Source organism: Scyliorhinus torazame, chromosome 7 (assembly GCF_047496885.1).
Source record: "Scyliorhinus torazame isolate Kashiwa2021f chromosome 7, sScyTor2.1, whole genome shotgun sequence".
In the NCBI taxonomy this organism is placed as follows: Eukaryota; Metazoa; Chordata; class Chondrichthyes; order Carcharhiniformes; family Scyliorhinidae; genus Scyliorhinus; species Scyliorhinus torazame.
The window spans coordinates 276,795,916-276,822,205 of NC_092713.1; the positions used below are offsets into that span (position 1 = coordinate 276,795,916).

Consider the following 26,290-nt stretch of genomic DNA (forward strand, 5'->3'; position numbering starts at 1 on the left):
CCTGTAATCCCATCCAACCTTCTTTTAAAATATTTATTCCTTTCCCTTTTAGTTTTTGTTCCAGCCTGCAGCTCAATAGCCAACTGTAATGGATTACTCAGCAGTCTAATAACCTACAATGTGAAAACCTTTCTTCTCCCTTCCCTTTTGGTTTGCCCTCAGTCGCTCATCAGTGGAAAAAGACATTCTTTTGACATTTACCAGGGATAGAAAAACCTTTGTTTCACTCACTCCTCGACTACTGCTCCTTTCTCAGTGCCTTTCCCACTTTCTGCTTGCCTCTCTCTCCTCTCTGCATTAGCCACAGTGCCCCAAAATCTCTTCCCCTAGGCTCATCCCTCCCAGTAACCCCTCACACCCAATCCCTCTGAACCATAATCTGCAACCCTTTTCCTGAGACTCCTTCCTCAACTCAATTCTCCCTTTCTCTGTTGGGTGGGTTTGGGATTGGGGTGTTTAGTTGTAAGGGTGACATCACTGAGACAGGGACTTCTCTGACGTGATACAGAAGGAGGGTGGTTCCTGGGGTAGGTAGTTTAAAACACTAAGAGTGCGATCCAGTAGCCACGCTGTGGCCGAAAGCAGATTGCCGTGGTACAGTGTGGCCGATAAAAGCCGGAGACCCCGCTCCCGGGATCTACCTGGCTCACAACACCTCGCGAGGTCCAATGCGATCTCATGAGACGTTGCGATGTAAATCCCGCCGTTGTCTCACTCTAATGTGCAGATTACCGAGGTACCTGAGGCTCTGTGATTCCTCCCCTTTGCCTCGGGGACCTCGGGCGAGTGCTGTTCAGCACTGGTCTCCACAAATGGGGTCCAGAGGTAGCAGCATTCGTGGAGGTCTCCCAGGGGATCGGAGGCCCGGAGCTGCATGTACTTTGGACTGGGTGGTGCCCGTGCAGTGCCACAGGGGCACCTTGGCAGTGCCACCAGGATGCGAGGCTGGCATTTTTGCGTGCGTGCTATCAGGCGCGGGTGCCCTGTGTGGGTGTTGTGGGGGGGAGGGGCAGGATGGGCATGGCCATTGTGCGTTTGGGCTGAGGTGGGGGGGTGTCGGGAGGCCTTGGAGTGTCCCGATCTCTCGCTACACTGGGGAGTTCTGGCGCGCGGAGCTCTCCAGTGCACTAAACGGGGCTGCGTGCGGCGTCGGCCGCGTGTTCCCCACTGAAGCCCCTTGTGCAACGTGAGTCGCGAACGCGGAATGCCGGCTAAACGCGCTCATTATGCGACTTTGTTCCCAATTAGTTGAATCATGCACGTCTCATCCTATGAGATTCCCAGGCAATCTGGTGGGGATTGGCAACCCTAGCTCAATGTCTGGTCCATGGACATACTGGATGTTCTGACTATACTGGACAAGTGTATAAAAGCTGGAAAATCAGTTCTACATGTGATGCTTTCTGCTACAATCTTTGAAAATGACATGAGTTGGCTATGAACAACAGTGTTTACACGTCAGAGCAATCTATTGGCTTTAAAGTGTTTTGAGATGTCCTGAGGACCTGAGGACGCTATGTAAGTACAAATCCTTTCCTTTTAAAACTGCAATAGTTTAATGGTGTTAGATAATTTGAAGCTTTACTTCCCCCTAGTGGTTTCACACAATCCATCGCTGTGAACTGAAAATGTGCAGCAATTATTTCCCCTCCAACAATTGTGTCATAAAGTAGAGAATGAACAGGTGTAATACCAGTAGAGAGTCACTTTGGTCTATTGGACTGTGCTTAACACGTCTCTGACATTATTAGGGCCTCACTAATAATAATCACTGATTGTCACAAGTAGGTTTCAATGAAGTTATTGTGAAAATGAACTTCAATGAAGTTACTGCCCCTAGTCGCCACATTCCGGCGCCTGTTCGGGAAGGCTGGTGAAGGAATTGAACCCGCGCTGCTGGCATTGTTCAAAAGCCAGCCCTGGATCATCTGTGCAGAATTCTGCAATAGCATACACCAAGAATGGTTATTGAGTATGGTAGGTCTAACACCGAAACAAAGGGCAAGGGGTGCGATTTAATGGAAAACAAACAGAATGCCGTTTTGGGCACGTTTAGCAGAGTGTTTCCCGGTTCTTGTAGAGTGGAGAACGACACCGCTATTAAACAGGACTCTGCTTCTTTTCTGGGACTTAGCGAGGAATACCCAACTGAGGCCGCACTTAGACCCATTTCCTGCACTAACGCGTTCAGCTCATCAGTACAGGAAGAGATGGGGACGCTCGTAACCCCCACCGCGGCCTCCAGACATCCCCAATGCACCAGTTAGGGGGTCCTTGAGCCCCTCCCCCATATCATAAAGGCATGGCACATCTGGGCCTGATCCCCAGCATGATGCCACCCAAGCACATTGGCACTGCCAGCCATTCAGTGCCCCTGCCAGCGCCACCTGGGCACTTTGGCTCCCAGGTGGCACTTTTCAGGTACCTGGGTGGCAGTGCCTGAATGCCTGGGTGACACCCTGCCCAGAGCCTGACCACCTGGGTAACCCCCAAGTGCTGTTATGCCTGATTGACATCTGTGGAAACCATTCCTAAATGACACCTTGGCAGAGTGTCCGAGGTGAGGCCATTCCATCCCGCACCCTGGGTAGCTCTGGCGCAGACATATTCTAATAAGTCTAACTGCTCATTTGCGTATGTACGTCTAGATCTCGAGAGGTGTAACAAGCGTCGTAAATCTCTCGAATCCCTCTCGTGTGATTTACAGGCCTAATTGGGTCCCGAGTCAGGTGCAACGAGGCCGGTAGATCATGCCCAAGATATTTAAATACATAATGCAGGAAGAAGGAAAGAAATGTGAAAAGGAAAAAGAGGGAATAGAGCAAAGGAAGGAAGGGAAAGACGGGAGGACTGGAAGTAAGGGAGGAAGGGAAAGACAGAAAAGAGGGATGAAGAAGGAAAGAGAAGAAGGGAGGACCACAGAAAGGGAGGTACTGTTGTAATTCGTAAGTAAACAATACGTGAATGAGAGCAGTTATAAATATGGAGTAATAAGCAAATCCCCTCAAATCAGTTATAATTAATTGACCTCTACATCACATCAGCAAAGCACTGATAAATTGTAAGATACCGCAATCGAACAATGGATAACCTTAAAGATTAACCTAATTAACATATCAACTGAATCCTGGAAACTGAGAGTAGTGACCACTATCTACAACTCTTCAGGATCCTTGAAGGATTTTAGAGTTCCTACAGTGTGTGTTGTTCCTTGTGTCCTAATAACACTCGTTGTCTTGAAGTTGAAGTAGATGCTTTATTGTGAGTTCATTTTCTCTTCAGTGCTTAACTTTAAGTTCCATCTGAGCTGCCTGCCTGTGTCTTCCGTTCCTGTGAAGTGTGCCCTGACTTCCTGTTCGTGTGCTTTTATACCTCCCGTGTTCCCTCTAGTGATTGCTCAGTTGTATTGCATCTACATTGACCCCTTGCTTAATATACACAGATATACAGATTACCACACAGTGCAGGTGGAGGCCATTCAGCCCATCGAGCCTGGGTCGACCCTCTGAAAGAGCACTCTACTTGGGCCTGTTTCCCCTTCCTGTCCCCATAACCCAGCTAACCTGCACATCTTTGGACTGTGGGAGGAAACCCACGCAGACACGGGGAGAACATACAAACTCAACACAGAGACACACCGAAGGCTGGAATAGAACACGGGTGCCTGGCGCTGTGAGGCGGCAGTGCTAACCACTGTACCACCATGTCACCCATGTTGATGTGTCGTCCAGCAAGAATGCTCAATATTCTTCAAGTTGGTTCAGCTCTTTTATGGTATAAGTATTGGAACCACAGAGTGAGATTTTTACGTTTTTTGGATTCACTGCAGGGTCACGCAAGGTAAAGGTATAGTTGCTGTAGTTTCGCGATGATAGTTCTCCCTTTGGAATGGAGGTATCTCACTAGACTCTGTAACTTCTATTTGGGGATCTAAGAATGGTATAAAACATGAAAAGAAAATACTGATTTGAATTGTTTTTCCACTTGGGAGGAAAATACTACTTTAATTATTGATAGATATCTGAAATATCTCTTTGTGACATTAATTGGGTGGCATGGTAGCACAGTGGTTAGCACGGTTGCTTCACAGCGCCAGGGTCCGGGGTTCAATTCTCGGCTTGCGCCACTGTCTGTGCGGAGTTTGCACAATCTCTCCGTGTCTGTGTGGGATTCCACCGGGAGCTCCGGTTTCCTCCCACAAGTCCGGAAACACATGGGGCTGGATTCTCCAGTCGCCGATGCCGAAACCGCGTTCGACGATCGGTCGGAGAATCAATGTACCCGACAGGAGTGGTGCCACTATCGGAAAGCTCCGCCTCGTCCAAAGCGGCGTACCCACAGAGTATGCTGCGTCACGTATCAACGGCCTCAGGACATTGCCTGAGGCCCGCTCCCCAATGCTCCGCCCCTGACTAGCCGAAATCCCGATGGCGTCAGTCACGTGTGGGAACATGGCGTGGTGGCAGCAGCCTCAGTCCAGCGCCGCCACAGTCGGGGGAGGCCGATCCGCGGTCAGGGGGGGACTTCATCATGGGCTGGGGGTATTGCGGGGGTGTGGTCCGGGGCGTGCGAGCCAGCCGGAGGGGGGGGGGACTATTTTGCTGGCCGGGTCCGCGAGGGACCGGCAACATGTAGAACGGACCAGCAATTCTCTGGGCCGTATCGGCAGCTAGAGCCGGGTATTCTGTGCTGCCAGCATGCTAGCCCCCAGCAAAATGGGGAATTGGTGGCCGTTTTACACCATTTTCCATTCCCACGCCGGCGTGGGGACATAGCCCCAGAATTGGAGAATCCAGCCCGTGCTGTTAGGTAATTTGGTCATTCTGAATTCTCCCTCCATGTACCCGAACAGGCACCAGAGTGTGGCGATGAGGGGCTTTTCACCGTAACTTCATTGCAGTGTTAAAGAAAGCCGACTTGTGACAATAAAGATTATTATCATTACATCTTGGATTCTCTACTAGAATTAAGGACCTACATTTTCAGGGTGACGTTGATTGGCATAAGTCAAGTGGAAGTCCAGCCTTGGAGAGCTGCCAGCCAATCTGCTTGGCTGGCAGTTGCCTAATACCTCCAGGCACAGCACTACAATGGCCGGAAGAGACACTACAGGGAGCAGTCTGGCACGAAGTCCTGGGAACCAGAGGGCAAGATAAGTGGCAGGGGCCCCAGCGCTGAATGGGTAGGAAACACCTGAGGAGTTGCTAGGGAGCGATCGAGGTCTCAGGGGATAGTCCGAAGTAGGGGAGGGGGGGGGGGGTCTCGTGGTCAGAAGGGGACTTCTGATGGAGTTGTGCCCTCCCACTTCCCACCCGAGATCCAACTATCTTTATTTATGCATTTCCTTCCCTGAGCTGTCTTCCACCTGCTAGCCTAGAAATTGAGGCTGGGTAGGAAGTGTGGCCACTTAACGGCTTTAATTTGAGAAAGGGCAGGATTCCAGACCGAGGGACTGCCCGCCTCTTCGAAAAATCAGGTCAGAACGGGCAGGAACACAAAGGGAATCCCCGTCTATGCATTTTCACTCTCCTCACAAATCCCCCCCACCCTACCCCTGACAACCCAACCTCAGAGTCCACTGGGGGTGGGAGTGTAACATTTTGGCCAATATTATATTTTATTTTCCCAGAACTATCAGTATTGCGAATAACATCAAAAATGAATTGCATGTTCAGTTCTTTAATAAAGTTTTATATTTTATATAATTTATAAACTGTATTATCTCACATACAATTCTCTATTCACCTCAAAAACTCTGAACACTCTTCAATGGAGAAGTACACTTCTGACAAAAGATGCCTGGACCCTTATGATTCCGGGTTGTTGTAATGTGGCTAAAGCTTGTTTCAAAGGCTATGTGGAGTATGGCAATATATTCTGGTAGTTCCTTTCCTTCATGGAGCACTGAATCAGTTCTTCAGACTTAAGTGTTTGTGAAGTCTGTCTTTCTCAATCCGAAATCACAGTGATTATCCGAGGAGTATGCCTGAACTGGAATATTCCAAAAAACAGGGTAGGATTATAATGCACTTCAAATAGAGTTTTGAAGCAAGCAGAGGGGCATTTTTAGGTGCCGCAACATGAAGTACAAAGAGGGTAGCACGGTGGCACAGTGATTAGCTCTGCTGCCTCACAGCACTAGGGTTCAATTCTGTCCTTGTGTGGCAGTGTGGAGTTTGTACGTTCTCCCCGTGGCTGCATGGGTTAGGGTTAGGGCTCCGGGTGCTCTGTTTCCAGATGTGCAGGTTAAGTGGATTGGTCATGATAAATTTCCCCTTAGTGTCAGGGGTGTACAGGTTAGCTGGGGTTACGGGCATAGGGCATGGGAATGGGTCTAGGTAGAGTGCTCTTTCAGAAAGTCGGTGCAGATTCGAAGGGCTGAATGGCCTTCTTCTGCACTGTAGAGATTTTATGATTCTGCGAAGAGCAGCCTGAGAGTAGAACTTTGGTCACATTTTATCAAGAGTGCTGCATTCAGTTTTGAGTACTGCACCTAAGGACAGACCTTGAATTTTGAGATTGAGGGTTGACCTAATCAGGGAATTTCACAAGGTGGATAGAGAAAAGCTATTTCCTCTGGTGGGGGAGTTCGGAATAATTGGGAAATCATTTTATAATTAGAGTTGGACCATGTGGGAGTGAAATTGAAAGTGATCTTTCAGGTAAAGGATTGCGGACACTCGAAAAATCTTCCCAAAAATGCTGTAGATGGTGGGTTAAATTGAAATCTTCTAGACTGAGAATAATAGATTTTTGTTCACTAAGAACATCAAGGTGCATAGAGCAAGAAGGGCAGGTGAATGGAGCTGAAGTACATCTCTGCCATGGGCGGGTTCTTGTGAGCCCACGCTGCTACCGCTACTTGCGAGGACTAATAATTTGGTTGCTGAGCCAAATCTCCCATTTACTGCGCCGGACCCAGAGAACCTCGCTACCATGAATGGACGGAGAATCCCGCCTATGGCCTAACTTATGGCCAGAACAACTGAAGAGCTGTTAGACCTACTCCTGTTCCTATGTTCCTATATACCACTCCTGCGTATGTAAGTATCTTCAAAGATATCACTGAGGGAACTTCACAGGTTTCACAGGGATTATCCAGTGGCCCTCTTACACCTCCACTCCACCCTCTCACCCCCCCCCCCCCCAATGCCCCCTCCTCACCCACCCAGGAAGTCAACATAAGACTGCAGAGCCCTTGAAGCTGCACTGCGCCAATAAAGTTTCCCCCCAGTGAGTTTTTACATTCTCATAATTTGGACGACTATTCTTTAAGAGATAGAAGGAAAAAATTGTGATGCTGTAAACCTGGAAGGAAAAATGAAAATGGTAGAATCACATAGGCAGTTTGTTAGTGTCTGAAAAGAGAAAAGATATGTTAATGTTTTGGACAAATATCCTCCAGGGGAGTTTCACGTGTTTAAGTTCAAACCAATAGCCCACCCATTCTCTTATTACATGCTAGCTAACACACTTGCTGTGCACTTACAGTATTATTGTTTCCTTTCAAACTGGGCCATGTATGAAGCGAAGTTATAGCACAACTGAATATCAATGCAATGTTATGGATTACATATTTTACAGATATTACTTTTAACAAATATATGTAATTCTTACTTTCTTTGCAATTAAAGGCGATGATCTTTTCCTTTCTGAAATCAACAGAGCATTGGGAGATGAACTGATGACAATGTTCATCCTTTCACTAACTGTTCGCAGGTTGGCTTTGTAGACTGGATCCTCGTCATTCTCCGAATCAGATGGAATAATCTCTTTGACCTGCAGTTCTTATGGAATTAAATGTAACATTAGGAATTCTAATTGTTTGCGTGCTGAGAATCTGTTGAAGAATACACTTCAATTAGCACATATCTATGAGTCCACCACTGGTTACAGCAGTGATTTTCATGTCATAAATATATTACTTTGACGGTGTCTGAATCCGTTCCTTCAATTCCTCTCACTTTTAATTATAATTCTAAAATAACCATTACAGCTCTGCAAGGAAATCTTCAATCACTTAAGGAGAAATCAAAATAAAACATTGGATTATTTTAAAATATTTGTTTTTCTCATCTCAAATGTGCCTGAAATCTACACACCACCACTTGTTTCTGAGGCTTCTACCAGCACCATACTGGAATCAATGGAGCAACCCGGAATTATATTCTAATTTTCCATCCACTTTGGTGGATATGAGCTTGATCTCTATCTTGTCTTTATCTTAGGTCTCTACTTGCTGGCTTGTCAAATTTCACAACTGTTTATGGAAATCACCATGTGAAGGAATACTGAGCACAAACCAATAGAGCACCAGTTGCTGAATCACGATTCAACTTGTCTTAATTTGAACCCCATTAGATTGGTTTACCTGTTTCGGCATTATGGAGGTGCCCAGGGTCAGCTGAAGACACAGAATTATCCACTTGTTTGTTATATAGGACCTGGCACGTTCTGCTGACTGAAGAATCTGGGCTTTCTGTTTTAATGGCGTACGGTACACTGAGGTTAGCACTAAGGGAAGATGATAGTTTTTCTGTTTCTGTGTCACATGGAATGTAGGACCGAGTTTTCAATGAAGATGCTTCGTGTTTTGGTAATACTGAAGAGAAAATCTCGCTTGTCCTCACATTGTGGCTGTTTTCTCTGGTATCTGCCATCCCATTGTGGATTGAAGGCTGGAACTGACAAAGAAATAATTAAAAGACTACTCAATGGAACATCAAATCAAAGAGTTAATGTAGTCCTGGAAAGTGTACAAGTGTACAAATTGTATCACTACTAGTTTAAATTAAATTACATTTAATTCACAGCTCTAACACATGCTCCACAGAAAGACTGAAGTTTTGCTGGGTTGGGAGCACAGAGTTGAGACATTTCCTAACCCAAGAATAAGAGAATGGGTAGATTTTCATTCTTAAAGGCAGGTTGTATTAGAAGTCAGGCTCTGTGCTCCTGGAACGAATGTGGAGGCTACTGGTGCAGAGGCAGGCTGGCTGGAAGGCCTGCACTCTGTGAAAGTTTGAAAAAAAACAACAAAGCAAAAAACATCTCTCCTGCCCTCATGCCTCATCCCCGCTCACCCCTTACACACACTCCTCATTACTCATCAACGCCAACCCATGCCACCTCATACCCCTGTAACCACAATCCATGGCAACCCCAAACCCTCCATGTCAACTATGCCTCTGTACCTATTGCAAGCATTCTTTGTAAACACTCTAGGCATTTTTTCAAAGATTTAAATGGCAGGTTTTTTAAACGACTTGAGCTCATGACCACTCCCTTAGGAAGTCTTGACATGACCTCTTGATAGTTCTGACAGGTCCTCTTGACAGACTTGACAGGTCCTCTTGATAGATCTGACAGGTCCTCTTAGTAGATTTGACAGGTCCTCCTGGCAGTTCTGACAGATCCTCTTGACAGTCTTGACAGTTTCTACTGGCAGCTCTGACAGGTCCTGTTCACAATTCTGATAGGTCCCTTTGATATTTATGACAGATCTCTTGACAGTTGTGGCAGTTTCCTTTGACAGGTCTTCTGACAGTTTTGACAGTTTATTTTGATAGGTCTGTCGGCAGTTTTAGTGAGCTTGACAGTAAAGAGTTTATGCAATGTTTACTCACATTTATGCCTAATTAAAAAAATTCCTAAGGACATCTGACCTCCCCCAGAAGGTATCCTGGGACCCGGTCCAAAGGAGTACTTTACCTCTCCAAAAGGGGACCCTGGCTATCTAAACAAATTCTCAAAGTTCAGATTTGCTCTTCCCTGGTTTAATCTGTACATTTCGAGTTTCACATTCCTAGTCTACCAATATCCCACTTTTGTGGTGGCTGCTGCTGATTTAAATGGCCAACCATCTCGGTAAACTGCATTTGTGAGAACTCCAGATTGATTCCATTCCCCGCCCCCCGTGAAAATAGGAAGTGCTGTGTTCGGGGTTGGGACAATGGGCCCGTCCACCATTTTTACTATGAGGGACATTTACCCAAATTTAGAGGTGATTTCCTTGCGTTGATGTTGAATTTGAAAGAACAATGACCTGGAAGAAAATGGATCAAGTCAAAATAGTCCATGTTATGGATAATGAACTCATTAGTTTTGGCCATGGAAGCAGCATACAGAAAAGATTGTAGCTGCCAGTTATGCAGCATAGACAAGAAAACAACCAACCAAAATTAGTGAAAAGCTGGAAATCCATGTGACAGGACATGTATGTGGTATTATCAGAGGTAAAGAAAGGTGTCAGAAGATTACTGAGATCTCAAGGAGTTCGGTGGGCAGAATTTGAGATTTTAATAATTTGTCAAATATGGAATTGTACTGTTATATACATCTGCCCCTGATGAAGTTTACTGAACATTGAATCAGCTTTGAATCTATTGTTCTGTAGTCATGCACGGCAGCACTGGCCACTTTAATTTTAGTTGCTTGTATCAACTAATTATTCAGATGATCAGTTGATACAAGCAACTAAATTAAAGTGGCCAGTATGTGGTGGTATGTATTAGGGGTAGTACGGTACCCAGTGATGCCGAGAGGCTATTGGTGGACAGACACTGGGTCCTGATTGGATCTGCCGCCTGCTGGCTCCACCCAGTAAGGCGGAGTATAAGAACCCGGGTTCTCCCAGCAGCCGCATTCTGTAACCGAGCTGCTGGGGAACAAGTCTGCGTAATAAAGCCATCGATTGACTTCATCTCTTCTCGCCTCGTGAGTGATTGATTGTGCTACACAGTAGTTGTAGTTAGTAGAGTTCTTATTTGGGTCATGTCAATGTAAACCATTCACATAATTTGGATTAGAACCAAATGGACAAATTAAAAACAAGTTTACAGGCGGCAGACTCACATGACTGAATAATAATTAACTGTGGGAAGAAAGTGTGTTTGATAAATGATCCCAGGTGATCTTGTTTTTGACAATGATCACTATCCTGAAATAATTCAGTATCCACTGTAAGCTGCCATTATTTGTTTTGCCATTGTTATGTTGCAATTAAACATGAACTCGCCAATGTTTAACACTTTAGGGTCAAAGACCAAGGGCCAGGCTCACCTTTGGGAAATCTTCTTCGAAGAAAGTGCCCTGATACACACAATGTTTTAGTGTAGAGGGCAGGGCGGTGGGTGATGATGGAGGGAGGGAGGGAGGGGGGTGTGGGAATAGATGCAAGACTGTTGACCCTGGAAGCAGATTGTAGGTGGCTGCAGAGGCGGGCAGGTCCTGAGGTGGGTTTAGGCTCTGGGACTTTAAAAAAAATTATTGGAATGTGGGTGTCGCTGGTTAGGCCAGCATTTATTGCCCATCCCTAATTGCCCTTGAGAATGTGGTGATGACCTGCCTTCTTGAACTTCTGCAATCCGTGTGGTCTAGGTACACTGATAGTAATCAACTATTTTCTGATAGGTAAAAAAAGGCTATTTTAATGTAAATATTAAAGCCCAGTTTTAATACCCATTTTAAAATAAGGATTTCAGTACTCATAACCTCAGGTCATGACAAAACACATAACCTATACAGAAGCACAAACGCCTGACACGTGCATAAACTAATTGTAGATTAAAACAACATCTCTGCTGACAAAATGAACAAGCTATTGTTCTAATAAACAGATTTTCAAAGTCAGTTTGACATTAAGAAATGAGCTGTACCAGTAATCTAGATCAAGGTCGAAGTAAGCACCATAGCAATATGAAGGCACCATTGTTCATAATGTGGATAAAACAAAGTCAGCCGAAAACCAGTAAAAACCAGTCTTGATAATAGCACAAAATCGCATTCCATAGCATACTCAAATATTCAAACATGAAACATTAGGGGCGAGATTCTTCGACCTCCCGCCGGGTCGGAGAATCGCCAGGGGCTGGCGTGAATCCCGCCCCCGCCGGTTGCCGCATTCTCCACCACCGGAGATTCGGCGGGGGCGGGAATCGCGCCGCGCCGGTTGGCGGGCCCCCCCCGCGATTCTCCGGCCCAGATGGGCCGAAGTCCCGCCACTAAAATGCCTGTCCTGCCGGCGTAGATTAAACCACCTACCTTACCGGCGGGACAAGGCGGTGCGGGCGGGCTCTGGGGTCCTGGGGGGGGGCACGGGGCGATCTGGCCCTGGGGGGTGCCCCCACGGTGGCCTGGCCCGTGGGAGCGGGCGGGCCCGGCCTGTGCCGTGGGGGCACTCTTTCCCTTCCGCCTTCGCCGCGGTCTCCACCATGGCGGAGGCGGAAGAGACTCCCTCCACTGCGCATGCGCGGGAATGCCGTCAGCGGCCGGTGACGCTCCCGCGCATGCGCCGCCCGGAGATGTCATTTCCGCGCCAGCTGGCGAGGCACCAAAGGCCTTTTCCGCCAGTTGGCGGGGCGGAAATTCGTCCGGCGCGGGCCTAGCCCCTTAAGGTTGGGGCTCGGCCCCCAAAGATGCGGAGCGTTCTGCACCTTTGGGGCGGCGCGATGCATGACTGATTTGTGCCATTTTGGGCGCCAGTCGGCGGACATCGCGCCATTTCCGGAGAATTTCGTCCCGATCGTATATTGCACATTGAGGATTGACAGTTAACCATCGAATCAAATGTATTTGATTCTCACCCAAACCAATTGGGACAACATAGAGGTGTAGATAGAAGGCTTAAGACTGATAAAATTCTCCTTAAACATGATGGTCCGTACGGCCATCTTTATCCAGGATCATTCTATACTTTGATCTAACTACTCGCTATCCCTATTTTCATATTTTCACTTTTCCACTCTGACTCTTGAAGTAAATGCAAGCTGTTTTGCCATAAGCAAGAAATCTTTTCTGTATTATTTTGAAAGTTAAATTGTATATAAGTTACTTCTCTTTCAGTCCTTTTGCTAGCCGGACTTTATTGAGAATAGATTTAAGTTTCTCTCAATTGTAGTCAAATAGAGGCAATAAAAGATTCTTATTTGCATCCGAGATGTTTAACTCAAATTTCTACTGAGTTTTAGTGTTGCAAGACTTCACTGGATCCGCATGGTACCCACAGTGCTGTTAGAGAGTGAGTTCCAGGATTTTGACACAGCGTCAGTGAAGGAACAGTGATGTATTTCCAAGTCAGGATGGTGAGTCAAAACCCCCTCTGGTGGTGATCGCATGTGTCTGCTGCCCTTGTCCTTTTAGATAGTAGTGGTCGTGGGTTTGGAAGGTCTTTGTTATATTACTCTTTGCTAATATATCATTACTCTTTGCTTCGTAATCCAGAATGGTCTGATGGTGTGATTCTGAAGAAACCATCAATCTTTAACTTAAAGCAAAACTGATTTACTGAATAACAATTGATTAATATTGAATTCACACACTCCACAGAACTATAACTAGTAATCAAGTAATCTATATTAAAGTAATAACTAATTTATACTAAACGTGCTGTTTCTATCTAATATTAACTGTGCTGTGATCTATCTCTCTTACACTCTACTGTCTAGAAACTCCTGATTAGAAGTACCCAAGATCCTCTGAATTCTCATATTTATAGTGGGAACTAGTGGTGCCCTCTAGTGGTTGTGTGATACTGAGATGTAATAATTAACCCTTCACTTGTCTACATATATACATCTCATGACAGACTTGTCTAAGGAGACTTGGTGAGTTATCGAGTCATAGAGGCGTACAGTGCAGAAAAGGCCCTTCAGCCCATCAGATCAGCGCCAACAATAACTACCCCTAATCTCACGCTAATCCCACTTATCAGCACTTATCCCATATCCTTGAATGTGATGGTGTTTCAAGTGCTCATTCAAGTGCTTTTTAAAGGTTGTGATGTTTCCAGTCTCCACTATCTTCCCAGACAGTGCTTTCTGGATTCTCACCATCCTCTGAGTGAAAACTGTTTTTCTCAAACCCCCTCGGAATCTCCTGTCCCTCACCCTAAAACTATGACCCCTGCGATTGACCCCTCAACCAAGGGGAACATCTTCTCCCTATTTGCCCTGTCCAAACCCCTCACAATCTTATAACCCCAATCACATCCTCCCCTCAGCCTTCTCTGCTCTAAAGAAAACAATCCAAGCCTATCCAGTCTCTCCTTACAGCTCAGATGCTCCATCCCAGGCAACATCCTGGTGAATCTCTTCTGTACCCCCTCCAGTACAATCACCTCCTTCCTCGAGTGAGGTGACCAGAACTGCACACAGTACTCCAGCTGTTCTGTACAGCTCCAACGTAATCTCCTTGCTCTTATATTCTATGCCACCACTGATAAAGGCAAGTGTCCCATATGCCTTCTTAACTACTCTAATCACCTGCTCTGCCGCCTTCAGTAGCCCAAGATTCATCTGTTGCTCTGAGTTTCCTCGTGTCCTGCCATTCATTGCATACCCCCTTATCTTGTTTCCTCTTCCAAAGTGCATCACCTCGCACTTAGCAGTGTTAGATACCATCTGCCATTGCCCTGCCCATCTGACCAACTCGTCTATATCTTCCTGACCCTCTTCTTCACTGTTAACCACCCGACCAACTTGGTGTCATCTGAAAACTTATTGCTTCTTGTCTAAATCATTTATATACATATAACAAACAGTAAGGGACCCAGCACCGATCCCTGTGGTACACCGCTGGGCACCAGAATCCATTTTCTCAAACAGCCTTCGACAACTATACTTTGTGTCCTATTACTAAGCCAGTTTTGGATCCATCTCGACAAGTTTCCTTCAATTCCATGCGCTTCAACCTCCTCAATCAGTCTCCCACGTGGGACCTCATCAAAGGCTTTGCTAAAATCTATATAAACTACATCTACTGCACTTCCTTCATCCACACACTTGGTCACTTTATCAAAAATGCCATCAAATTTGTTCGGCATGACCTCCCTCTGACAAAGCCATGCTGACTATCCCTAATCAACCTACCCTTTTCCAAGTGGAAACTAATTCGCTCCTTCAGAATTTTCTCCAATAGTTTCTCTACCACTGACGTGAGACTCACCGGTCTGTAATTTCCTAGTTTATTTCTACGATGCTTCTTGAAAAGTGGAACAACATTAGTTGTTTTCCAGTCCTCTAACACTTCCCCCGTGGCCAGAGAGGAATTACAAGCTTGTTTCAGAGCCCCTACAATTTCCTGCCCTGCCTCCCACAGTAGCCTCGGAGGCAATTTATTGGGGCCTGAGGATTTGTCTAATTGTAAGCCCATCAAAGTCTCCAAGTACCTCCTCACTTCCGATGTCAAACTGCTCAAGGGCCTCACAGTCCAAATTCCTGAATGCTGTACCTACATCCTTCTTCTCCAGAGTGATGACCGATGCAGGGGCTGATTTAGCACAGTGGGCTAAACAGCTGGCTTGTAATGCAGAACAATGCCAGCAGCACGGGTTCAATTCCCGTACTGGCTTCCCCAAACAGGTGCCGGAATATGGCAACTAGGGGCTTTTCACAGTAACTTCATTGAAGCCTACTTGTGACAATAAACAATTATTATATTATTATGAGAAGCATTCATTTAACCCAAGCAATGCCTTGCAGTTTCACACACAGATAGCCCCTTGATCGCTAAAGGGCCCTACTCATTCCCTGGTTAACCTCTTCCCCTTAATGTATTTATAGAATATGTCCTGGATGATGTTGCGCTTCTTGATGTTGTTGGACCTGCACTCATCCAGGCAAGTCAAGAGTATTCAATCACACTCCAGACTCATGCCTTGTAGGTAGTGGATACGATTTTGGGAATCATGAGGTGAGTTACTCGCCACTTGATTCCTTGCCTCTGACCTTCCCTTGTACCCACAGTATTTATGTAGCTAATTCAGTTCCGTTTCTGGTGAATGGTAACCCCCAGGATGTTGATAGGGGGGAGTTTCAGTGGTGGTAATGCCATTGAATATCCAGAGGCGATGGTTAGATACCGTCTTATTGGAGATGGTGATTATCTGGTACATGTGTGGTTTGAATGTTACTGGCCACTTGTCAGCCCAAGCCTGGATATTGTCTAGGTCTTGCTGTACTTGGACACAGACTGCTTCAGTGTCTGAGAAGTTTGAAATGATGCTGAACATTGTGTAATCATCATCAAACATCCCCACTTGACATTATGAGGTAGGGAAGGTCATTGATGAGCTGTTTAACATGGTTGGGCTATGACACAATCCTGAGGAACTCCTACAGTGATGTCCTAGGGCTGAGATGAATCATCTCCAACAACCACAAATCCTTCTTTTGTGCCAGGTATGACTCCAACCAGTGGATTCCCGATTCCCATTGACTCCAGTTTTGCCGTGGCTCCATGATGTCATATTTGGTCAAATGCTGCCTTGATGTCAAGGACAGACATTTCAACTCACCTCTAGCACTCAGCTCTTTTGTCCATGTTTGAGTCAAAGCTGTAATGAGGCCAGGAGCTGAGTGACATTTGGGGAACCCAAACTGAGCATCAGCGAGCAGTTTATTGCTCAGCAGGTGCCATATGGTAGTGCTGTTGATGATCCCTTCCGTAACTTTACTGATGGAGTGGTAGTTGAATAGGACGGATTTGTCCTGCTTTTTGTGGACAGAACAGTCTGGGCAATTTTCACATTGCCGGGTAAATGACAGTGCGGTATTGGAAAAGCTTTGTTCGGGGTTGTGGCAAGTTTCAGAGCACAGGTCTGCAGTACTATTGCTGGGATATTATGAGAGTCCATTGCTTTTGCAGTATCCAGTGCCATTATCAGTTTTCTGATATCACATAGGATGAACTGAATTGGCTGAAGACTGGTATCTGTGATGCTGGGGACATCCGAGGGAGACCGAGATGGATTGCCCAATCGGCACTTCTGGCTGAAGGCGGTTGCAAATTCTTCACCCATATCCTTTACACTGATGTTTGAAGATGCGGATATTTGTGGAGCTTCCTCCTCAAGTGAGTTATTCAATTGTTCACCATAATTCATGGCTGGATGTAGCAGGACTGCAGAGCTTAGATCTGATCCATTGGTTCTGGGTTCGCTTAGCTCCGCCATTTGCTCCTCATGCCGTTTGACATGCAAGTAGTCCTATATTGTTGTAGCTTCACCAAATTGACACCTCATTTTTAGGTATGCCAGGTGTTGCTTCTGGCATGCTTTCCTGCACTCTTCAATGTCATAGAATTTACAGTGCAGAAGGAGGCCATTCAGCCCATCGAGTCTGCACCAGCCCTTGGAAAGAGCACCCTACTTAAGCCCCACGCCTCCATCCTATCCCCTTTATTCCCGTAACCCAGTAATCCCACCTAACCTTTTTGGACACTAACAGCAATTTAGAATGGCCAACCCACCTGATCTGCACATCTTTGGACTATGGGCGGAAACAGGAGCATCCGGAGGAAACCCACGCAGACACGGGGAGAACGTGCAGACTCCACACAGACAGTGACCCAAGCCAGGAATAGAACCTGGGACCCTGGAGCTCTGAAACAACTGTGCTAACCACTATGCTACCGTGCTGCCCCAGTTGTTTTAGAATTTGTTAGGCTTTCTAGACCAAATCGCTCACACCTCTTCACTTCCCACCAACTCTCATAGCCCCTTATAAACTCCATGCCCACTCATAGCCAACTCATGCACCCAACCTATTCCCATGCCCCTCATTGCCTCCATGTCACCTCCACAGCCACCCAGCCAATATTCAGGAACCATGGGAGATTCAAAAAAACTTTCTTAAAATCTAAGAAAGCTCTCACTCATACTCATTTGATGGTGAAAAAGCGTTAATTCATTTAAAGCTTTTAAATCGCCTCAAGTGTTCAATTTGTTATAAGAACAAACAAACTTCTATTCAGACCCCACATCAAAGACGGACAGACCTTTACCAGCCTCATTAAACTGTCAGTAAAATATAAACTCAGAGCCCCACCTGAGGTAATATACAGCTTTTGATACTCAGCGTTCCTGAGGATATAATAATAGCTTTTGGGGAAACATTCACATAAAACTGTTCTGAAACTGCATGGCTAGATATTCTTTTTGTCTGACCTACACTAAATGGCCTGGCAATCAAAGCTATCCAGCAGATGGAATCTTTTTTCATTTTCACTGACAACGTTTTAGTGTTTAAAGAGCTTCAGATTATGGCACTTAAACAGATCTCATCCATCACTCGAGTGCTTTTGTATCAATTCATGACTCCCACAGTGTGGGTGAAGGCCCTTGAAAAAGTTAAACTCAGCATTAGGTTCAAATAGCCCTGCTGAATTTTGGTTTCTCTCATGTGTGAATCATGTGCAGTTCCCTTTCCCTTACCCACAAAATTCATATCTGTTTGAAATAGTGATGGGACATCTGCATCCAGGACCGACCCACCACTGCTAAACGTCCAAATCTGACCCTTAGTCTAAATGTTGGCTTAGGCCCACCCAAACCTCAGCTATAAAGCCAACCGTTGACTACTTTGGAATAATCTTGGGCTGGATTCTCCGTTTCTTTTTTTAAATAAATTGATTACCCAATTGAGTACCCAATTGATTTTTTTTCCAATTAAGGGGCAATTTAGCGTGGTCAATCCACCTACCCTACACATCTTTGGGTTGTGGGGGTGAAAACCACACAGACACGGGGAGAATGTGCAAACTCCACACGGACAGTGACCTAGGACCGGGATTCGAACCCGGGCCCTGAGCGCCGCAGTCCCAGTGCTAACCACTGCACCACTGTGTTGCCCTGGATTCTCCGTTTCTGAGGCTAAGTGCTGGCATCAACAGAGAATTAGTGGTGTCTCACGTCGGGGAAATCGGGGTAAAACCCTCACTGATTCCGGTACTGGTGAGGGGCTAAGACCGGCGCCGCATTAAACACCTGCGGAACGCGCGGAAAATGGCCGGAGAATCGCCGGGTCCCAGGCCGCACATGCGCAGGGCTGACAAGCTGCAGTCGTGCACGCCAAAACTCCAGTCGGCTGCAGTCGTGCACGCCAAAACTCCAGTCGGCTGCAGTCCTGCACGCCAAAACTCCGGTCGTGCCAGAAAACATGGCGTTGGCCATGCTGGATCGTGTACCCGCCCACCCCAACCCCACTGCCCTCCTCCTGGGCACCCCCCACCACTCCCCCCAGCCATAGCAGAAGCCCCCCAGCCAGCGGCACGATCTCAGCCGAGTGTGGCATTGCTGGATATTGTCGCACGCTGGCACGCCAGGTTCACGACCACTGGGATCACACAAAACCCATGCCGTCGGAAAAGCGTCACATCGGAGGCGTTGCAGCATGGGTGGGCTGCCTGATGGCGCTCCAACGGGGTTGCAACTGCCCGCGGCACGCGCCCTGATGACGGCGATTTTGAGGGTGCGGAGAATCACGAATCGCCGTCAAATTGGCGCCTGATCTGATTTCTTCTCCTGATCGCCATTCTCAATTTCGGGGTTGGGCTATAGAAAATCCCACCCATTACTTTATTTTCAGGATCCGTTGCCACCTTAAAACTATCTCGTTTCGCTTCCTCCATGATGCACTATCAATTACGACGAGATGAGAGTAGAGCGTAATCGAGGCTTTATTAAGCAGAGATGTGTTGCCTCCTGCAGCTGCGACCAGAAATGGTAGCAGCTCGGTATGCACACACATTTATACTCCGCCTACTGGGCGGAACCAGCAGGCAGGGATCTACCCTCGTACCTTTAGTACAGGAGCCTTACTGTATTACCTCTAATACAAGTATTATACAAACAGTGGTGACTACCACACTCCATATTCAGCCCTTAAACTAAGTATGAGATAAGTGTGAGATGTTCATGGATTTCATCGTCACCAACATAAAGACTGTTGTTCAACTGCATCTATTGCTTCCCTCCTGTCCTCAATATGCCAAATCCTTTTAGTCTACACGATATCCCTGAATTGTAATCTCTTTACTTTGACCCCTATCAGTCCCTTACCTCGCCAAGTTAGTTTTAGCTGTGAGAATCATCTCCTTTTCCCTTTACACTAATCCAGTTAAACACCTGACCATCTACCTCCCTTTACCAACCTCATTGCAAATAAAACCCTTTCCTCAGGTTCTGGTCCCTCCTTTTGTAACCAAGGTCATCATTCTTTCCTTAAAAACCCACAAATCACTGTTTGATTCCCTCTAATCCATCCATATTCCTGCCAAAATGCAGACAGCAAAATGATCTTAAGCTAATTTACAAATGGCATTTTCAGCAATTTATTCTGGGCGTGATTCAGTGGACTCAAGTTATATTCTACTGAATGGCACATTTAGCGGGATGTTTTTCGCGGCGCTATTCAACAACACTTTGGGTTTTTTTTTATAGCTCAGCTCGCCAGTGCAGGAAGAATACTTATGGATCGGGGCACCATTCTTAACATCAGTCCCAATCTTTTGACTCAGTGTCCCCACCATGGCCTCAGGACCCCCTCACTTCACCCAATATATCTCTTCCGGGGTCCTCGAGACCCCCCCCTTTACCCCACCTCTTATGGGCAAGGCCCCCCTTCCCAACCCCTGTCATGGACAATCTGGGCACCTTGGCACTTCCAGCCTGGCACCCTGGTAAAGCACCTAACAGTATGGCAGTGCCAGGCTGCCCAGCTGGCAGTGCCAAGATGCCAGGCTGGCTGTGCAAAGGTGCCCGGATGCTAGGGGGAGTGCCAGAGTGTCATCCAGCCCTGTCCCTGACCAACCAGGAGTCAACCCCCCTAGCAAGGTTATCATAGAATTTACAGTGCAGAAGGAGGCCATTCGGCCCATCGAGTCTGCACCGGCTCTTTGAAAGAGCACCCTACCCAAGCCCACACCTCCACCCTAACCCCACAACCCAGTTACCCCACCCAACATTAAGGGCAATTTTGGACACTAAGGGCAATTTATCATGGCCAATCCACCTGACCTGCACATCTTTGGACTGTGGGAGGAAACCGGAACACCCGGAGGAAACCCACACAGACACGGGAAGAACGTGCAGAGTCCGCACAGACAGTGAACCAAGCTGGGAATCGAACCTGGGACCCTGGAGTGTGAAGCAATTGTGCTGACCACTATGCTACCGTGCTGCCCACTTTTTTTTTTTTCTTTTGGTGTTCCTTCGGTGGCCTGGACCCTGGCAAATTACCAGTGCAGGAGAAGGGGTGGGGTGTTCTCGCTCTCCTGCTTCTGCAGTGTCCCGTGTTGGAGTGGCCTTTTCCGATGGTCTGTGCTGCTCGCACTCACGCTTGCGCACTCTAACTGGCACGCACGGTTATTTACAACTATACTCCGTATGCATGCACACTCTTGCCAATATGCACCAACTGATGTGCACACACATACCGTCCTGTACACGCATTGGGTGCCTTTTCACAGGTGCAGGTCTGCTGTTAGAGCAGGCCGTCAGCACTGGGGATCATTTCGCAAACAAAAGGTCAGTGTATGGATCACGGGAGGGCACCTGAGCACAGTTTTCCTAATGTTCCCAGAAGAGATCTGGAATCTGTGGTCTAGGAACTTCTGCTGTGGCCAGAGATGAGTGTGCAAAGCAAGGTTCCCCGGCACAATTGGCTGGCTGGATGGCACTCTGCGTGAAGGTGAGAACATGTAAGGGTGGGGAGGCTTGGGAGGTTTGGGGAACCCGGGATGGAATCCCGAACTGATTGTTGGTCTATCTCCTTCTACAATTCCTTACAGATACAAAAATGGTTGTTGGAGTTGATCCCGGAGCAGCTGCCTTCGCGTTGCGGGGGGTCAGCCCAGGAGGCAGACACCGGAGAACTCAGCAGCGACAATGGAGGCTGGAGGCAGCACCCCATGTGCAAGGGCCACCTCACACCTGAAGACCGGCTGCCTATCAGGCCGAGGAGGAACCCAGAAGGGGAGGCCAGTAAGATAACGGACAGCATGTGCCGCAGAAGACTGCGCCTCAGCAGCGAGACAGTGCAGTACCAGTGCCACATCCTTGTGTACATGGCACCCCATGGAGGGGGAGGACACCAGCTTCCAGTGGTCATGAAGTTTACTGCTGTGGTCAATCTTTGTGCCATCGGTTCATCCCAGGACTCGAGTAGAGGCCTGTGTGACATTGCACAATTTCCAGCCCACAGGTGCAGCTGGAAGGTCATGGATACCCTGTATGCCAGGCATCAGACTTTTGAGCTGGACCAGGCCCACCAAGATGTCTGGCTGCAGGATTTTCTGCCATCGCCAGGAAATCCAGACCCAGGAGGCAATCGATGGCACACATATCTCTCTGCACGCATAGGGGAATCAGAGAGCACCCTTTAATATCAGGAAGGGGTTCCACTCCCTGAATGTTCAGATCATGGACGATCACTATCTCCGAATCAAGCACATGTGTTGCTGCTACCCATGTAGCGTGCATGGCCATCCTGGGGCACTCGGAAATCCCCGGTGTCTTTGAAGACCACGCCAGGATGATAGGTTGGCTCATGGGAGACAAGGGATAGCCGCTGAGATCATGGCTGATGACACCGGTGCGAAGGCCTGAGACCGGTGCAGAGACCCGATACAAAGAGGCCCTTGTTGCCACGTGTGCTGTCATTGAGTGGTGCATCGGACTGCTGAAAATGCAGTTCTGATGCCTGGACTGCTCTGGTGGTGCTTTGTCGTGGTCTGCTGTGTTCTCCAACAACCTGGCACAGCAGCCGGGCAACATGCTGAAGGAGGAGAGACATGCAACCTTGTCTGATGAGGGTCAGCCGAGGAGGGGCAGGAAGATGAGCCAGAGGAGGAGCCGAAGGATGGAGGACAGGCAGCGGCAAGGGACGACATGCCCAGGTAACCAAGGGGCCCCCATCGTCTCCAGATTCTCTAGGACGAGGCTGTGTCCACCAACTCAACGCCCCCCCCCCCTCACACATTTTCCTCCTTCTTCCCAATCCCTCCTTCCCCATGTCCCTCCTTCCCCTTTCCCTCCCCCATTTTTTTCATTCCCACCCAATCCCACCTCCCCCTCCATTCGCCGCCCCCCTACACCCCCCACCCCCCTCCCCGAGCACCCTGTTCCACCTTTCAAACGTCTGTGTAACATCACTCCAGGGTGTTGGCATTGCTAGCGGGTCAATGTACAAGGCAGGAGAGTGATGACAACTCGCTGTGAGGAAAGCTCTGGTGCTCCTCAGTTTCTGCCGAAGTCTGACTCTTGTCTTTCTGCTGACAGCGCGCTCACACTCGTCCTCTGAACGGGATCTTCATCTGGGGCTTTTGATCTTGGACACTATGCCCGGGGTGAGTGGGGGGGGGGGGGGCAACAGTGAGGGTGGGGGTGCAGCCAGGCCCACTCTGAAGATTAATGTGATAGAAGCTTCACATATATGAGGTGTGACATATGTTAAAAGTGAACATTTCACTGTGACAGTTTCCCATTCTCTCCAGCTCCAGATAGTGACTCCCCAGTGTCCACTCAGTGCTCCTCACTCTTCTTGATCTTTTGTCGTCTAGTGCTATGTCTAGGTTTGTCCGCAGGATGCACATCAGATGTGGAGGTAGCCTGCTGTCCCTGTGGCCTTTGATACACTTGGCGGACATCCTCTGGTGGGCTGGAGGGCCCCGGCTGACTTACTGGTGCAACAGGCATCGCCATACCAACCTGTTCTGCCCGCTGCCCTTGAGATGCACTGGTGTAAGGAGGGGGAATTCGGAAGAACTAGAGACTGCCGTCGTCTACTTGGTCATAGGCCCCGGGTTTAACTCCAGCACCTCCTCTTCCCTGATGGTGCCTGTAAGGCCTGGGAGACTCCATGGGATGGTGCGACAGCTGGGGTGAGCTCCAGAGGCCTCTGCATCATCTGGCTTTGCCAGTCCTGCTGACCCACCATTGTCTGCACCATGGTGTCGATGCCCTAAGCCGTGGTCCTCAGTGACTGGGCCATGCTCTGCACCTAGGGCTTGTCCCTCAGTGACTGTGACATGATGTCGAGGCCCTCAGGCATGGTCATCACAGAGCCATGCCTTGGACACCACCACTCAAGACGTGGACACTGTGCTCCAGGCTTTCCACTGCAAGCCCCAATCCTATCATTGTTGGCATAACCTCCTGCACCCAAAGCCTTTGGGGTTCCTCCAATTGACTATGCAATCGCAGGAATGTCGCTGCCATCCCCTCCTGAATGTTACAGCTGTGCCCTATCATCTGCATCAACTCTAGTAGAACCTTGTCCAGACGCTCGACTACCCCAGATGCCCTGGCCCCATCAGGTGGAGATCCTGCGAGAGAATGGATACAGGTCAGTGAGGGGGAAGGATCATTTTGTCTGACATAAACAATTAACTTGAGAGTGGTCATCTAGGTGAAGGGGCAGTGGTTCCTCCCCTGTGTGGCGCAGACCAACCTCGCTGTCGGTTTCTGCTCGATCCTTGGTCAACCGCGCGATCTCCAGGGCCCGTTACTCATAGTGGGTGAGGACTCGGATCTCGAGCATCACACCTCCAACTTGGCCCTTTCTGCTTATTATGGGCTATCTTCTCCTGCGGGGACAAAGTGAGAGAAATATGAGCCACATGCCTGATTGGTCAGGGTGGTCTATAGCAGGTGGCATCTATGGTTAGCACTGTGATCTCACAGCGCCGGCATCCCAGTGTTAATTTAAGCCTACTTGTGACAATAATAAAGATTATTATTATTACTGGTGGATGCCAGTGGTGCTGAGGAACAAGCACAAAGGTCGAAAGTGGGGAGGGTGCGAGGTTTTAGCCAGTGATTTGTGGTGGGGAGGGAGGGTAGAAGTAGGCAGAATTAATGCCAGGAGAGAGCTTGTAATTTTCCTTTGCAGGTCATCTTCCGACATTAAACAGCGGTTGTCCTGGTCGTGCTATCCACACTGTCAGCTGTTGCCTCTGCCTCCCAGGCGGCATTGCTGACTCCGCTGCTAGCCCTGCTATCCCGCCATGGGGAATAGAATGTCCCTCCTTTCATTCACAGTGTCGAGACGCCTTGTGAGGTCGGAAGCCCCAAAGCGGGAGCAGGTCTGCGTGCTGCCATGCTTGTGTGTTGACTGTCGAGCATCTCCCCCTTGTTCGGGCAGCATGATAGCACAAGTGGATAGTACTGTGGCTTCACAGCGCCAGGGTCCCAGGTTCGATTCCCCGCTGGGTCACTGTCTGTTCAGAGTCTGCACGTTCTCCCCGTAACTCCGTGGGTTTCCTCAGGGTGCTCCAGTTTCCTCCCACAGTCCAAAGACGTGCAGGTTAGGTGGGTTGACCATGAAAAATTGCCCTTAGTGACCAAAAAGGTTAGATGGGGTTATTGGGTTATGGGGATAGGGTGGAAGTGAGGGCTTAAGTTGGTTGGTGCAGACTTGATGGGCCAAATGGCCTCCTTCTGCACTGTATGTTCTATGTTCTTTGAGAAGCTGCATCACAGGTCTGGTGAATCAGACAGCGAGACGGCCTGTAATGGAAAGAATCTCGTGGGGGCTCATATTTGGCACTAAGTGTGGTTGAATACAGGCCACGATCTCGCCAAAATGACACTTGGAAATTTTTCTGTTGATTCGCGCCCTATATTTTTAACACCTTCATCGGATGTAGATGTCATCAGCAATTCCAACGCTTATTGTCCATCCCTAACTTCTTAGCTACAACTGAGTGACTTGCGAGGTTTTTACAGAGGGCAGTTAAGATCCAGGCTGTGCGCATGGAATCAAATATATGACAGAACAGGTAAGGGCAGTAGGATTCCTTCCCGAAATAATACTACCGTTTATTTATTCCAGTTATTTGTTCTTTAATTTCCCCAGCACCATGGTGAAATTTGTCTTGGCCGACTGGATTTTTAATCAGGTACGGTAGCATAGTGGCTAGCACTGTTGCTTCACAGATCCAGGGTCCCAGGATCAATTCCCGGCTTGGATCACTGTCTGTGCAGAGTCTGCACGTTCTCCCCGTGTTTGCGTGTGTTTCCTCCGGGTGCTCCGGTTTCCTCCCACAAGTCCTGAAAGACGTGCTGTTAGGTAATTTGGACATTCTGAATTCTCCCTCTGTGTGGCCGAACAGGCGCTGGAGTGTGGCAACTAGGGGCTTTTCACAATAACTTCATTGCAGTGTTAATGTCAGCCTACTTGTGACAATAAAGATTATTATTATTAGGTTGGGTAACCACCGTACTCCTTGAAATGAGGAAGCATTTTACATTGAGAGTGATAATCTTTTCTTCTAGGAGTGAGGTTTTCTATTTTATATAACTATAAGAACAATGTCCTTGTTCAAAGGAGGTTTGTATACTTTACCTGCTCAGGTGATTTTCTGCCGGATGTAAGGAATTTTGGTCTCACACTACGGAAACCCTTTGCCGCCAAACTGTTTTGGGGTTTTCCTGCTAGCAAACAGGGATTCACTATGAGAAGAAATTAAAAGAAAAAAATGGACATGAGTACATTGGTTTGCAAATGGAAAG

The 26,290-nt window shown here is 47.8% G+C and overlaps 1 protein-coding gene across 7 annotated transcripts in view; it reads right to left on the reverse strand.

Moving 5' to 3' along the window:
• Positions 1-26,290, reverse strand: part of LOC140427057 (uncharacterized) — a 202,681-nt gene that overhangs the window by 130,339 nt on the left and 46,052 nt on the right. For 6 of the 7 annotated variants that reach the window (XM_072512517.1, XM_072512513.1, XM_072512514.1 and 3 more), the window contains exons 3-5: positions 26,124-26,230; positions 8,372-8,684; positions 7,618-7,787 (exon numbers count right to left, since the gene is read on the reverse strand). In XM_072512517.1, the coding sequence (XP_072368618.1) occupies positions 7,618-7,787; positions 8,372-8,684; positions 26,124-26,230 (590 nt within the window). The remainder of the gene's footprint in view (positions 1-7,617; positions 7,788-8,371; positions 8,685-26,123; positions 26,231-26,290) is intronic. The other variant, XM_072512516.1, reaches the window with a different exon arrangement.